At 41.1% G+C, this 15,306-nt stretch overlaps 1 protein-coding gene across 1 annotated transcript; it reads right to left on the bottom strand.

Annotated features, from left to right (window-relative positions):
* Positions 1–1,333: 1,333 nt before the first annotated feature.
* cunh3orf38 (chromosome unknown C3orf38 homolog) lies at positions 1,334–14,875 on the bottom strand. The gene is given in 5 exon segments (XM_034236865.1): positions 1,334–1,999; positions 2,001–2,019; positions 6,776–7,008; positions 7,154–7,329; positions 14,693–14,875. Coding segments are annotated over 5 exon segments (900 nt in total). The 5' UTR covers positions 14,820–14,875; the 3' UTR covers positions 1,334–1,654.
* Between the last annotated feature and the right edge of the window lie 431 nt (positions 14,876–15,306).

Genomic DNA, 15,306 nt, shown 5'->3' with positions numbered 1-15,306 from the left:
ATGCTCTTAACATCCCGATAGCAATGAATATCTTAAGTGCTTTGACAAAAAATCCATTAAAAAAAATGTCATCTGTGGAAGCCGTAGTACTGTAAAAAGCACGACCTGGCTGTCCTGGCCGACCTGCCTGTCAGCCTTCCATCTGTGCACAAACTTATCTCGTGCCCTCATTGGTCATGTGCGCGTTTGTGTGTGTTGGAGGAGGGGCTCTGTAAGGAAGTGGCAGATTTCTTCCGGTGGCGTATTTTCAAATTCTAGCGCACTCGAGCTGGTTTCTCCAAAATTACATACCCCACCTTTAAGTAAAAGCAAACATATAATGGTCTCAAAATACTCAATCACAAGTTAAAGTCCTGAATAGAAAATGCTCTTAGTAGACATACAGAAGGATAATCAGCAGAAATGAACTCCAAGTACCAAAAGTAAATGATGTTCAAATACCGGTTAAAAAAATATTAATTTATGTTGTCAATGTTGAGCCAATTTTATTTAAATACTGGGTACATCGGCAGTAAAGTACTACATCATATCTTATTAGCATATCATGTGTTTTAATAGTAAGTACAAAGTAGCTAGTGTTAAATAAATGTATTGGTATTAAAGTAAAATAAAATAATATTTCCCTACAAAATTTAGTATATATATATATATGTACTTTGTCACTGCACAATGTACAGATGCTTGTCCTCTGCTGGTCTATGAGGGATGGAAGTCCCAAATATGAAACACAAATGTGACAAAAATGCATCTCATACATTCCAACTATGATAATCAGAAAACATCTTTCTTCGCAGTGAAATACTATAATGATCACATCTGTGAGAGGAGTTTCGACTTGAGAAAAGCAACACGGATCTGCTCATGTGGATAATACATAATTATATGATTATACCTTCAATACAGCATCAGTCTGAGCTGCGGGACTGCACAGCATCTGGCCTCCGTGTGAACAAGGGAAGTAACTCAAAGTAATCCTCGTTGTGTTTAGGTTGAGGCTGAATGGGACTTACATTCATCAGTCAAATGTTGTGCCAAATTACACTGTGCCCCGGGATGAATAGAACCAAAACAAAAACATAACAACTATGCTATTCTCCCAACAGCTGTGCACTATGCTATCAAAATGTAAAATGGAGTAAGACTGATATGCTTTTCCATGCTACTGCTGATAATCACAGGATACTTCACTGCCACAATGCAGTGATTCAGCAATAGTGTCATCATCAAGAAACATCATGAAACTGTTTGTATACTGTGTGTACAAAAAGTGAGAATCACTCATATCAACAAGTAAAACCTGCAGAAAGAGAAATAACTGCCCGGATACTAGACATTGAGATATACCTACATTTATTTATTTTGATACATATATACAAAAGCCCATCCATGTCTGTATTTACATTGTATTTTAAGTAAGGCAAAGATGAAAGGGAAAAACGTTTTATAAAAGTACAGTATAAAGTTAAATAAAATGTTTCCACAACAAGCAGCCAAACTTATATATTTCTGGAAAGCCGAAAACAATATTGTTTTCTCAAGTTTTTTTTCTGTGTTCATGTTACATCAACAATATTGCCGAGTAGATTTAGATGAAACAGTGAGAACCTAACCCTACATCCTGACATGGCTAAACATCAACAAATAAAGTGTCTCATCAACTGTAGAGAAGTAGCAATTCAGTGGAGTTGTAAGTCAAGGCGGGCGCTGCCGTCTCTGCGCCCCCCAGAGAGTCCTGCCCTCTGATCTTCAGGTTGACGAACTTGATCTTCCAGCTGTTGTTCTCCAGCGGGGAGCGGATGAGGCCGAATATTTGCTCAAACACGCCCAGACAAGCTCCGTCTCTGTGGATGGTCCCGGCTACTGCCACCAGCACCAGGCCGTGGGGAGAGGCCAGGGTCCTGAGGCCCTGGGGCTCCAGGTTGGGGCTGAGGAGGAGCTGCTCGTCCCGGGTCAGAGCCAGGAGACGCAGGCTGACCAGCTCAGCCCCCAGGAAATCCTCCCATCTGCTCGCTGCCAGCTCTGAGAACAGAGACACAGCTCTGTCATCACTGTTTAGCTTTTGGGTTATTTTCCCAAAATATGTGTTATATGTTGTAGCCATGTATGTATATGTATGTATATATATATATGTGTGTGTATATATATATATATATATGTGTGTGTATATATGTATGTATGTATGTCCTGTATGTATATATATATACATACATATATATACATACATATATATATATATATATATATATACACACATACATATATATATATATATATATATATATATTAGGACTGTCAAGTTAACGCGTTAATAAACTCCACTAATTATTTTAACGCGATTAACGCATGTGTATTTTTTGTCCTCGGCCGCCCCGTAGTTTCAGAGCGCATCGAGTTTAAAATACCATCTACAAGCTGATGCTGACAGCCCCGCTCCTGCCGCCCGCTTGGTGCAGACCACACTTCCACGCTCACCGTTAGCAGGCACCGACTGGCCATCGGGAGGACCGGGAGGGTGTGCGTATGTGTGGCGCGAGCGAGAGAGAGACCTTACGTGTATTGTTGTGTTAGCATCTGTTGCTAGCTAGCTGCGCTAACGGATATAAGGCCGCTGTTTAAATGAAAACAGAAGAGCGACATTTCGCCGACAACTGCGCAGAGCACTTGACTTTATGCAGGCAGCCAAGACTGGGTACGAGAAGGCAGCGCGCGCCTACACACACACACACACACACACACACACACACACACACACACACACACACACCACACACACACACACACACACACACTAACACACACACACACACACACACACACCAACACACACACACACACACACACCACACACACCACACACACACACACACACACACACACACACACACACACACACCACACACACACACACACACACACAAACACACACACCACACACACACACCACACACACACACACACACACACACACACACACACACACACACACACACACACACACACACACACACACACCACACACCCACACACACACACACACACCACACCAACACACACACACACACCATTTTTATTGTATTAGGTTCCAGGTTGAATTGAGGCGAATATTTGTAATGTTCAGAAGTTGTTGTGTTTAATATATTCATGAGAATGTTTGTCATTGTTCAAATGATAATAAACATTAGCATAAAGCATATTTGTCCACTCATATGTTGATAAGAGTATTCAAAACTTGAAAAATATTCCTCTAAGGTACATTTAAAACAGATCAAACATTTGCGATTAATCGCGATTAACTATGGACAATCATGCGATTAATCGCGATTAAATATTTTAATCGACTGACAGCCCTAGTATATATATATATATATATATATATCAGGGTTTCCGCTAGGATTTTTTCTCGCCGGTCAAATGTCCGGGCAGAATTTATTTTACCGGACAAATTTGAAACTTACCGGTCATATTTCAATAATAATAGTAAGAGTTGTGTAGCAGAGTTTCCGTTAGCAGGTAATTACCGGACTATGAGCAGATATGCTTCAGTTTAAAACTCAGTTCACGGGGCTCATTTTTATATTGCTTCAGTCTATAATCGTAACAGATCGAACAATTCAGATCCATTTTTCAATAAATGATTCCACCAACAACAAACAACATAATTATTACATTCAAACAAACTACTTGTAGTAGCCTAGATAACGTACATTATTCAAAAGTTTACATTAACTTTGAATAATAACACGGGAGAAACGGATCATCTCTTTTCCCCTCTCCCTCTCTCTCTCTCCTGACAGCCCGTCAGTTTCTCATGCAGCTCGCTAAACAGTGCGCGGGGCTTCAGGTGATTATGCAGAGCTGCGTGTCTCGGTCTGACTCAGCAGCTGATCTGATCTCTCTCTCACGTGTCCGGTTATACTTCACTCGCGTTTATGTCCATATCGATCAGATCCAGCTCTCCTGATCGTTCTTTATATAGAGCACCGATCAAACTATTAAGAGTGAATATCGGCCGATAATGACCGGTGGCCGATCTATCGGAGCCTTCCTAATTATTACCAGACATTTTGACCGGCAGGTTTTGAATTTACCGGTTTTTAATAAATTTTACCAGCTAAAAACCGGTAATTACCGGCTAACGGAAACCCTGATATATATATATATATATACACACACACACGTATATATATACATACATATATATTAATGCTGTCAAAATTATCGCGTTAACTGCGGTAATTAATTTTTTTAATTAATTGCGTTAAAATATTTAACGCATGCGCAGAATGGCCCGCCCCATACATCCCACCAGTGGCAGCGCCACGGTATGGCTGGGTAGGCTACACCCATACCATGAAATGGCTTAGCCCCACCATGAAAAATGATGTTAAAGTAAAGTCCGCCAACTCGCACGGAGTAAATTGCACAGACAGCAATTAGTAAGATTGATTTCAGTAGCCACTTGTCTGGAAATACCGAAGACTAGAAACGGTTTTGAAAACTTTTGTCACGTAGTGATCGTCTTCTCAATAGAACATCTTTGATAATGTCTTCTGGCCAATCAGAATCAAGATAACGGCGTGATGTTGTTGCAGGAAGTCCCTACGGAGAATGCTTTTGCTGTAGTACACCTCTATATACATCGATACAACATTACGTGTTGATAGAAATCAACACGTAATGAAATAAGACCCCACGGTTTGATAGGTGTGTGGGCTGTCTTTCATTTTGACACACAGAACAATGTTATAATAAACATACATACTGTATGTTAAATGGATATATCCGCCTTCTTTCATTTATCTTTCCATTCCCACAACAATATACATAAAGAAATGGCATATTTTGGACATAGTTCGAATGGTGATTAATCATGATTAATTCATTTTTAAGCTGTGATTAATATGATTAAAATTTGTAATCGTTTGACAGCCCTAATATATATATATATATATATTAGTGCTGTCAAAATTATCGCGTTAACGGCGGTTATTTATTTTTTTGAATTAATTGCGTTAAAATATTTAACGCATTTAACGCATGTGCAGAATGGCCCGCCCCATACGTGCCACCAGTGGCAGCGCCAGGGTATGGCTGGCAGAGTCCTGCATCGGGTCGGGTACCCGACGGGTGACCCGCAAAAAAGGTGATTCGCGGGTGGTATTTTTTCAAACGCTTTTTTCCGGGTTCGGTTCTGGGTAAAACAAAGATGATGCGGGTCGGGTCGCGGGTATTGCATAATAAATATATTAAAATAATAATAAATTAGTTTAATGTTTAAAATCCTCAGACCTCTCCCCCGCGGGACCGCGCATAATCATAACCTCTGCAGCGCATCAATCTGCTGCTGTGCGCGCCACATTCGAAATGGCTGAGGTGAAGCTCTCTAGCGGAGAATACAGCATTTTCAATAACACTTCCTCAAGAGCGAAATCCAACGTCTGGGAGGCTTTTTGTGTCATCCTAGATGGAGGAAATAACCAACATCCCACGCTTTCTGAGACAAATATGAAACTGCGTGTGTTAATAATTGCACGTTTTCACTGCTCATAGGCTATGCGGGTTCGGGTCGGGTTGCGGATCTTGTGCCGACGGGTCGGGTCGGGTTGCGGAACTAATTGGCAATATGTGCGGGTAGCGGGGCGGGTTCGGTATTGCACGTCGCGGGTGCGGGGCGGGGAGCGGGTCTTGAAAATCAGACCCGTGCAGGACTCTGATGGCTGGGGTAGGCTACACCCATACCAAGAAATGGCTTAGCCCCACCATGAAAAATGATGTTAAAGTAAGCAAAATAAAGTCTGCCAACTCGCGGAGTAAATTGCACAGACAGCAGTTAGTAAGATTGATTTCAGTAGCCACGGTTTTGAAAACTTTTGTCACGTAGTGATTGTCTTCTCAATAGAGAATCTTTGATAATGGCGTGGTGTTGTTGCAGGAAGTCCCGACGGAGAATACTTGTTGCTGTAGTACAGGTAACACATAACTGGTACGCAGGTTATGTGCGTAATCTGAAATGCGTACCGTCACTTGTAAGCGCATTTGCGTACCGACGTACTTGTGAAAATTGTAAATAAGCAATCTGTATGTAAAAAACCACCTGTATGTAAATTGTAAATAAGCCATCTGTATGTCAAATATGTCTTATATGATATGATGAATTGGAAATGGGGGACCCTGATGTAAACTAGACGAAAGTCTTTCTCTGGTCTGCATCCCCTTAACAATTGTATGTTTTGAGCTGTACTGTACCCAATATACAAGCTGTTAATAAACTTTTCAATCAATCAATCAAAGCTTTTCCAGAAGGCTGTTAGATCACCGGACTACAGAGTCGGTCTCCGTGTGCACAGACAGGGCTGCTGTTAACGTCGGTCTGTACAACGGAATTGTGCCAAAACTACGCCAACCGGCTGCGGAGGGAGACTCCCCCCCCCCCCCTTCACTGGAGAACTGCGCTAAAACAGCTGATCACAACGTTCACACTCTGTGGTCACGAAGTACTCCACTAGCCGCCCCGTCGACTTTCCTGAAGTACTCCCCCGTTGATAGAAATCAACACGTAATGAATTAAGACCCCACGGTTTGATAATTTTTAAACTGTGATTAATCTGATTAAAAATTGTAATCGTTTGACAGCCCTAATATATATACATATATATATGAGATTGAATAGCCGGTCACCATAATGTCAGACTATCTGACAACCCCTGACATTTTGCTTGGTGAATCTCTAAGAGTAGCTTAATTTCAATGTACTTACTGTTAATGGCATTCTTACCTGGAGAGAAGGCATAGCTTTGCATCAGGCCAGAAGTGTTTTGGTCCCCAGTCCTGAGGCGGCTGGCCCAGAGAGGGGTTCTGACTGTTTAAGAGTGGGAAGAACCACTGGCAGAACTGCTGGCCGAGCACCAGCGGGTCAAAGCCCACCTCAGCCTTCACGATATCTGTGTCTGATGTCAGTCCCTGTTTGGTGTCATCTGTTTCTCCTGGAAGGCTTTGGTCAACCCCAGCCTTAAAGAAAGAGAAGGGACTCATTATGGCATACTTAAAAAAACATTTTAGTACATCTTTCAATAATCTGTGCTGTCAATCGCCTTATTATTATGTTATCAACCATGTAAACATATCAGTGAGGGTAAACTGACCCTGTCCCTACCTTCCCAGAAGACCAGAGCTCCAGGGTCCTTTTCACCAGCTTGTTTTTCTCGCTGTTTGGGGGCATCACCACACCTTCATTGGCAAGGTATTTAAATATGAGGTCGCGATGAACCTTCTTCCTTTTCAGGAACTCTTCAGCATTTTTAGTAAAGGTGATAATTGCTCCAATGGCCTCTATACAAACATATGAAGAAAAGGCACATGGATGCCGTTATTATTTGAAAATAATATGTTCTTTCGGTATAAGAAAAACGCACGAGCAGTCCCTGGCGTCAGTTAATGCACATTCAAATTTTCTGAACTAATGTCATGACCATAGACTGTATATATATAAATGGACGTAGGGTCCGTGACGTCACCCATAGGATTCTGCAGAGTTGCCGTGAAGCCCTTAGTAGGCGGAGTCGGCCACTAACGGCTCGACAGTGACGTCAGAGTTCAACTCCCGCCTTCTCCAGCCTGCTCCAAATAAGGACAAAGAGGCGGAGCCGAGGCGGGACCTGCTGCCACCGAGCTGGAAGTTCCAGAGCTAGCTGAAGCTACCAAGCTAAGCTAACATGCTCCCCATCTGCACACTGCCGTCGCATTTTACGTTTCTAAGGTAAGCGGACATGAAACTATTCAGAAAAACTATAAATAATAATCTAAGTTATTGAGTTTTTAGCATAATACTTCAGAATCTTAAAACCCCTTAACGTTTGTATGCAATTGTGCTAAATTCAACACTGGAATCAAGCAAATATTAATATGTTTGCATGACATTAGTTATTTATATTTTGATATCACTTAACTATACGTTTAATACATTTAAGTCAAGCTAAGGTACATGTGATGGTAGCTAGTTAGTGCTCTTACCTGTGAGGCCTCCTCCAAACAGCATAATAACCAGTGCTTGAATTGGAATGAAAAAGGTGCCAGTACTCTAAAATCAGCAACTTTTTCAAGTCAATTTTATATATACAGCCCACAAACAAGAATTTGGCTACTATAATGCTGGTGGGTTTGTCTCTTTACTACTGTATATTTTAGAAAGGTTCACTGTACTTAACATTTGTTATGATAGGCAGCGGATATGGCTAAAGCTCAGTAAGGTCAATATTAACTGAAAATATAGCAATCAAAGTCTAGATCTTCTGCTGAAGACACATGAAGCAGAGACCTTTCAGGTGAGAGCCCCTCTGGTGGTGTTCAACATTAATGACAAGGAAACAAAGCTCTGGTCAGAAGCATTTTTTATAAAAAGCTTTAACAAAATTAAGTATTTCTGTACATTTTGAATGCAATCTAACTTTCCAACTCAGAAAACGAAAAAGTGCCAAAAGTCTTCTCACATGGCTGAGCTGCTTTGCAATATACTTCACCACTGAAGAATACAAATATGTATAAAGTAAACTATGATGCAATCTAACTTTCCAACTCAGAAAAATGATAAAGAGCATGAACAAAGACCATGTAAAAACAAATGCAAAATGTGCACAATCTAAAATGAGAAACTGTAACTGCATGTAACAAAGTCTGAGCCATGGTAAAGAGTTACATTGAACACCAAGCTGATCAGATAACTCCCTGGTTGGTCTGAAGTCCTTCTATCTCCAGGATCTGTACAAATCGGCACATTATGCCAAAAGTCTTCTCACTGGGTGAGCTGCTTTGCAATATACTTCACATTGTTAGAAAAGGCTCCAGAAGGCCTTGGGGACATCAGTATCAGGGGCTGGAGCTGGACAGGCTCTTTCATCAGCACTTCTCCTTCCCTTTGCCAGCCAAGACCTCACATACTGTTCCGGATTGAACTGTCCTAGTGATGGTCCATTACATTTAATGAAAACCAGGCTGGACAGTCGGCTGACAGAGAGAGCATTCCTTTTGCAGTAAGGATATCGTTCATGCAGCTGAATGCCCGCTCACACTCACTAGTGGAGACAGCGATGGTTCGGACTGCTTTCAGTAGAGGCTCCATGGCAGCAGGTGTACAGGATGCCCTGGTTTCCTTGTATTCGCGAAAGCCCTGAACAGTCTCTCTTCTGTCCACTTTCAGCACTTCGCACAAACGTAGCACCTCTACGTCCCCATACTGTACGTCTAACTCCTCTTCAGGCCAACTTCCAGGATGGATAACTTTCATGTCCTGGATTAGCTGATTGTCCCGGGCCTCCCGGCCATGTAATGGGATTTCTCTTGTGCTGACATGAGAGGAGGTTGTGGAAGTCATTCTGTGTCTCAGATTCTCTACCATACTGCGGAAAAACTGACCTGCATGAATCTGTACAAGCCTGCCATTCTCACGCAGGGCAACACCCTTGAAGGACTTCTCAGCTAGAGCTGTATGAACTGTAGTCATGTGTGGGCCAGGCATGGTGACCATGGATTCAAAAACTCGTATTTCTCGAGTTAAGAGCCTATCTGCTGTAGGCAGTGTCATCTCTCTTTTTGGAGTTGCCGAGAGAGGTCGCTGAGCTCTGTGAGCGCATCGTACATCAGTCCCAGATTGCTGACAAACGTTGCAGATGTGAGCACATCATCCAGGCCCTTGTACTTTGCTCTGTCTCTGGAATCCCTGCTCGTGTCGTTTGCAGCATTTGTGAAGTGATCATGAAGCACTCGGTAGTTTTCCCAGACTGCTCTGACGCTCCTTTCACTTGAAGCCACCCAGCGGTATGGACAAAACACGCCCTATCACCAGGAGACGCTGTCCGACTGCGCTAACTGCCTCTGATTTTTGGGGGAGGCATGGAACAAGGAATAGAGTTTGTCAAAAAGATCTGGAAATGATTGAGCCCTGAGACCTCCTTGACCACATCCCCAACTGCCAGCTCTAGACGATGATTGGAGCAGTGCCACACAAACAGGCTTGGGAATTTACTACACAACTGGGTAGCAACGCCTGTTCTCTTCCCTAGCATGACTGAAGCCCCATCACATGCAAAAGAAACGAAACACTGACCTAAAAAGTCCTCGTTAAAATCTCTTCCAAGACCACTCCATTAACGCCTTTGTGATGTCATCAGCCGTTGTTCCATCCAACTCGATCAGCTCCCAAAAAAACGTTCGGGCTCAGCATCAGCTAATGCTGAGCGTAGACACACAACAAGCACCGTTTTACACTAATAGTGGTAGATTCATCGACCAAAACACAGAGTTTTCTTTGGTTTTCTGTAATGTCTTTTGCCATTTTTTTCTTCAGCTCATGAGCTATGTGGTCGATGATTTCGCCACAGGTTTTATTGGAGTGCAAAACCCTGCCCACGTTCAGCCCATTCAGTTTCTGTACATTCAAATCAATTGGCATGTCTGTGAATGGCCGGCTATGTTTGCCAATTTGATATGCCGTTCGAAAAACTCTGATAGTGGTGTCTAATTCAGATTTATGCATAGACTGCACTTGATGTTGAATAGTTTCACGTGAAGCAGATGTAAGGATGTCAGCAGCTTTTACATGGGCTTGTGATTCTTTATGTTCTTTGATTTTTTTTCTCAGGCTAGCTTGTTGTTTGCCCTTGTCAACACCGAAATGAGACACTGCACACTCACCCCATTCAGTTGACAGTTTCAGTCCTTGTCCAGTGTGTATTCCCAAAGATTTGACATCTCTGCATATCCGACATCCTAGCTTCTTATCTTTAAGAAGGAGCCATGCATTGGTCTTGCAAAAATATTGCACCTGGTCCGTTGTCCAGCAGTCAGGTGCATCGCTTTGCCCGGTGTTGGTGGTGGCAGTTGCGCCAGCAGCAGCTAACGTTAGAGGCTCTGGAGGAGGCGGCGGAGCTAATGCTAATGCGCTAGAACTTGGAGCAGGAGGATCAACCAAAGAAAGCTCCCCATCAGACACAATTTCCAACACAGCCACAGCATTCTCTGTATTTGAAGTTTCTTCCGGCGACAACCGCTGTCTTTTTGCACTTTTATTAATCCACGCTAACATTTTAGAAATGCTAATTTGTGACGTAACTTGCTTTCCTTCTCTCGGGGGCGTGCCTGCTCTGTTCTATCACTCTACATAGCCACCCACTGGGTGGGAGTTGCACTGCATAAACACAACACACGTGCATCTAAGTATGTCAATTGTAAAGCATTAAAACATGGTTTTACTAACAGTTTTCAGTATGTTGTTACTTTGGCATTATTATTATTATTATTTTGAAACGTGTATTACTATTAAATCACGGGCAAATAGGTTAATTTTGACATAGTCGTTTCCACCACAGTATTTACATGGAGAAGATAAGCCCCGCCCCCTCTCCAGCACGTTCTGTTTGAATGACAGGAGTAAACAGCTGACAGCCGTTGTGAAACTCCAGCGGTTAGAGCGATGAGAATGTCCGTTCGGCACCTCATGACGCATCTACTGAGTACCGGGCGGCTGTATATATATATATGGATGTATAATAAGAACGGCGGGAGAGTGTTGAGTACTGGCACGGTGCATGAGTACCGGAAGTACCGCCAGCATGCCGGTACTGAGCAAGAAGTGCCGGTACTCCATGGTCAGAACCAGAAGTGCCGGTACTGCGTACCGGTGAGTACCGGCCCAATTCCAGCACTGATAATAACCAGACTGTATCATTAAAACTAAGTACCAGTTATAGATCCTTTACTTGAGACAAACAATTCAAAAGACAAAATGTATTTAAAGACCAATCTTTATTTGAATGTGCCTCTTAACCTGAGATATTAGTTATACAGTAATAATATTGACAATCTAAAAAAACTGAGCAACTCAACAGTCAACTTTTTGTTTCTTATTGTCTAAAGCATTTATTATTTTCATTTTTCCCCTCTCATATTCAGTGTGGACGGATTGAGACTGCATGGTGTCCAGATAGCAGCAGAGACTTCAGGGAGAAACCTCTGTGTGATGGACGTCCTGTCTGTTGGTTTGGAGAGGACTGAGGGTCTTTCCTCTGCGAGGAGGACCAGGGCTGATGGAGGAGCCCATGCTGGGCAAAGCTGATACCAACTGCACAGTCCTAGTCTGTCACTTTATTTGACTAAATGTGTTTAATACATTTAATAGGTTTACACCTTCTGTCCATATGTGCTTTTTATTTAAAACATTTGATTAACTTTTGGTTCACATTTCAATAAATTGTATTTGTATTTGCACTCCTTTTGTCCATTATTCTTACTGAAAATGTTAGATTACACATTCACATCTGACTGAAGATTGGCCCCATTTATTTGTGACGTTGCAAAACAAGGTACATGTTGTGAAGCTCATAAAGTGAGGCAAATAGAAATAATCAGCTGATGGAGTGTAGATGTGGAAATAGCTGCATTCGATCAGCTGACTGTTTTTACAATAAAAGTAGTTTCTTAGTGAATGTCCTGTACTGGTCTTAAAATCTCATAACATCAGCTTTTAATGTTCTTCTTGACCCTCAGAGAAGGAGAAAATGTCGTGTCTTTCAGGCATGTCCTTTCCTAACAAAAATGACAGGAAACATAAAACATATTATTGCAGAACAAGTGTGTTATTTATGAAAGCGGTGCGTTTGTGTGTTTAGGGGCTGTAGATATAATTATTTTGTAATTGTAATGTTTTTTTTTTTATTTCAACAATGAGCTACAAAGACAATCAGATTATGAATGAACAGTATGAAGTTCATCAACATTGAAATATATGTTATTATCAAAATAATATTTAACTGTTATCAAAACGTAGTGCAGCTGTAGAAGCTTGCTCTGTTGTCTCACTGAAAGAATAACTTTTACCACGTTTTTTACAGACAATATTGAGAGATAAATAGTAGCAGTTCTCACTATGTGTTAAATATATTTGCCTTCAATACATTAAATTAGAAAGCTGACAGTCATATTGCTTGTTATCATCTAAATGTAACTTTTTGCATGGAAAAACCCCTCAACTTAACTGATGTGTAGGTGATCTAGTATTTAGTATTGTTTAAGGGAATGTATATCAGTGTATTCAAGTCAATACTTCATTCATTTAAACCAATATCTTTCTTGATTCTTTGTACAGTATGAAAAAAGAGTCTTTGTACCTGTGCTGAAGTTCACTGCTGTGAGGAGTCCAGTTCTGTCTCTCACTCTCTGGTCCAGCCTGTCTGCATCACCTGGACACCTTAAACAAACAAACAAATATATATATATATATATATATGTAAAGTACCATGTGTACAAACAATATAACTGATTCTCTTCTGTTGAACATGTTGGATTGTGTATTGTCCGAGTCAGGGGCCTTTTTATTTTACTGTAACTTTGGAAGTTGTGTTACCAATGCTTACTGTTTATTTGATACCCATTTGGTAATGCAATTAATAAAAACAACAAGGTTTGGGTTCGTTCTTCAGATGACTGTGACGTTAACGTGTAAGCTCAATAATGAACTCCAGCTCAACCAACCATATTGTAATATCTAAGTAATCATCTTGAAATATGACATTAATAATTGTAATATACACACATCTTATTGTGAGGTTGATTTCACATACACTACTTCGACATTAGCTTGTCTACATACTTGAGCATAGCCAATTTAAATTAACCTTCGATGCATACAGTTCTACCTACATTATAAAATATCTCTAAGTTACAAGGATGTAACCTTATTTTATCAACCTCAAACAGAAGCCGTTTGTTCAACAGTATTATCCCACTTAACATCATTTCGTTTGAACCTTTATATATACAGTCTATGATTTTAACTTGGAGGCTACGATTACAATCGTTAGCACCGATGTAGCTACCACTAGCTTACATGCTAACCCAAGCCTTACCATTCATTACGTAGCTGATTAAAATCATTAACACATAAATAAAGCACTAGAATTTCACTTACCGCATTCATGCACCGTCTGTTTTAACCGCAGAGCGAGTCACAATAGTCCGATATATAAGCATGAAGAACAAACAACCACGGCCGGCTACAAGTTGTGTTTCCTGGATGAGCTGAGCAGGCAGAGTCCCTGTAGCTAGCTTCACGGAGCAGGTAGCAGAGAGACAAGAAGCTAACAGCGGCAGGCACTTGACAGAGCCGTCACTCAATGTGACCACGCCCTAATTTATGCACACACTTTAAGACCTAATATAAATAAAAGGGTCGCGTTAGAAAACAATTCACTCACAGATCCATAATCATGAAGGTGGAATCTAACTATATCGATAATAAAAATGTATGGAGCCAGGGGTAGAAACATGTTTTTTTCTGCTGTAAAGTTGGGCATTTTAACATGGGGGTCTATGGAAATTGCTCCTTTCTGCAGCCATCGCCTATCGGCCAATATATGAACTGCAGTGTGTGGCACTTCCGTATTGGCGTCCCGGCTCTACCCCACAGTTTGCCGTTTGGTCATGACTCATGTTAGTTAATGTCTGAGACATTTATAGCTGACAAAATAGCCCCACCAAGTCTGTGGCACGACAATATAATTTAAATAATTTAAAATATATGTTAAACATTGACTTGTTCAGTCTGTTGAAATATAAGGCAATTGATTGTAGTTAAGTTAAGTAAGCTTTAGTTGATACTTAGTATGCTAGCTATCTTGCTACTTGTTATCTGGTACAACGTTACCTGTCACATTCTCCACAACTATCAGCTTGTTCGTCACTGTGTCACTGAGTGAGAATACATCGTCTTTTGACAGAGACTGCAGTAACTTTGTACATCCAGCTCGTTCTGTTTCTGACAGTCCAGACATTTTCGACAATGCATAACGAAACTTAAGAACTTCTTCCGTCTATTTGTGTCCTTCTAGAAAAGTGTCCGTACAGAAACATGAATGAGTGGGAAAACGTTCCGGAAAAAGCCATGGTAGGACCATTCTGCAGAGGACACCAAGCTGCTTTCAGGACTATAGGAATTATTGGTTCTATGGTTAACCCTAACCCTAAATACACATGAACAACAACCCGTAATACTTGGTTCTATTATCTGAAGAAAATCATCAGAAGTTATGTGACCAACGTGTTTTTAAGGATTAACTAGAATTTCATAGATTATTTTACATTTCAAAGCAGTCATTTTTTTGTCCAATAATAAATTACATGTATGGTTGTATATGCCATGTTAAAAGGGGACCTTTTAATTGGAACAAAATGTAGAATTCAGTTCACAGATACAACAATCTGGTGTTAGGTTTTAAACATGTGATTGTTTTTTTGTATTGGTAATTTAGGTTTTGGATG

Source organism: Gymnodraco acuticeps, unplaced genomic scaffold, assembly GCF_902827175.1.
Source record: "Gymnodraco acuticeps unplaced genomic scaffold, fGymAcu1.1, whole genome shotgun sequence".
In the NCBI taxonomy this organism is placed as follows: Eukaryota; Metazoa; Chordata; class Actinopteri; order Perciformes; family Bathydraconidae; genus Gymnodraco; species Gymnodraco acuticeps.
Note: the sequence above shows the minus strand (reverse complement) of the source record. Positions and strands in the feature narration are given on the sequence as shown.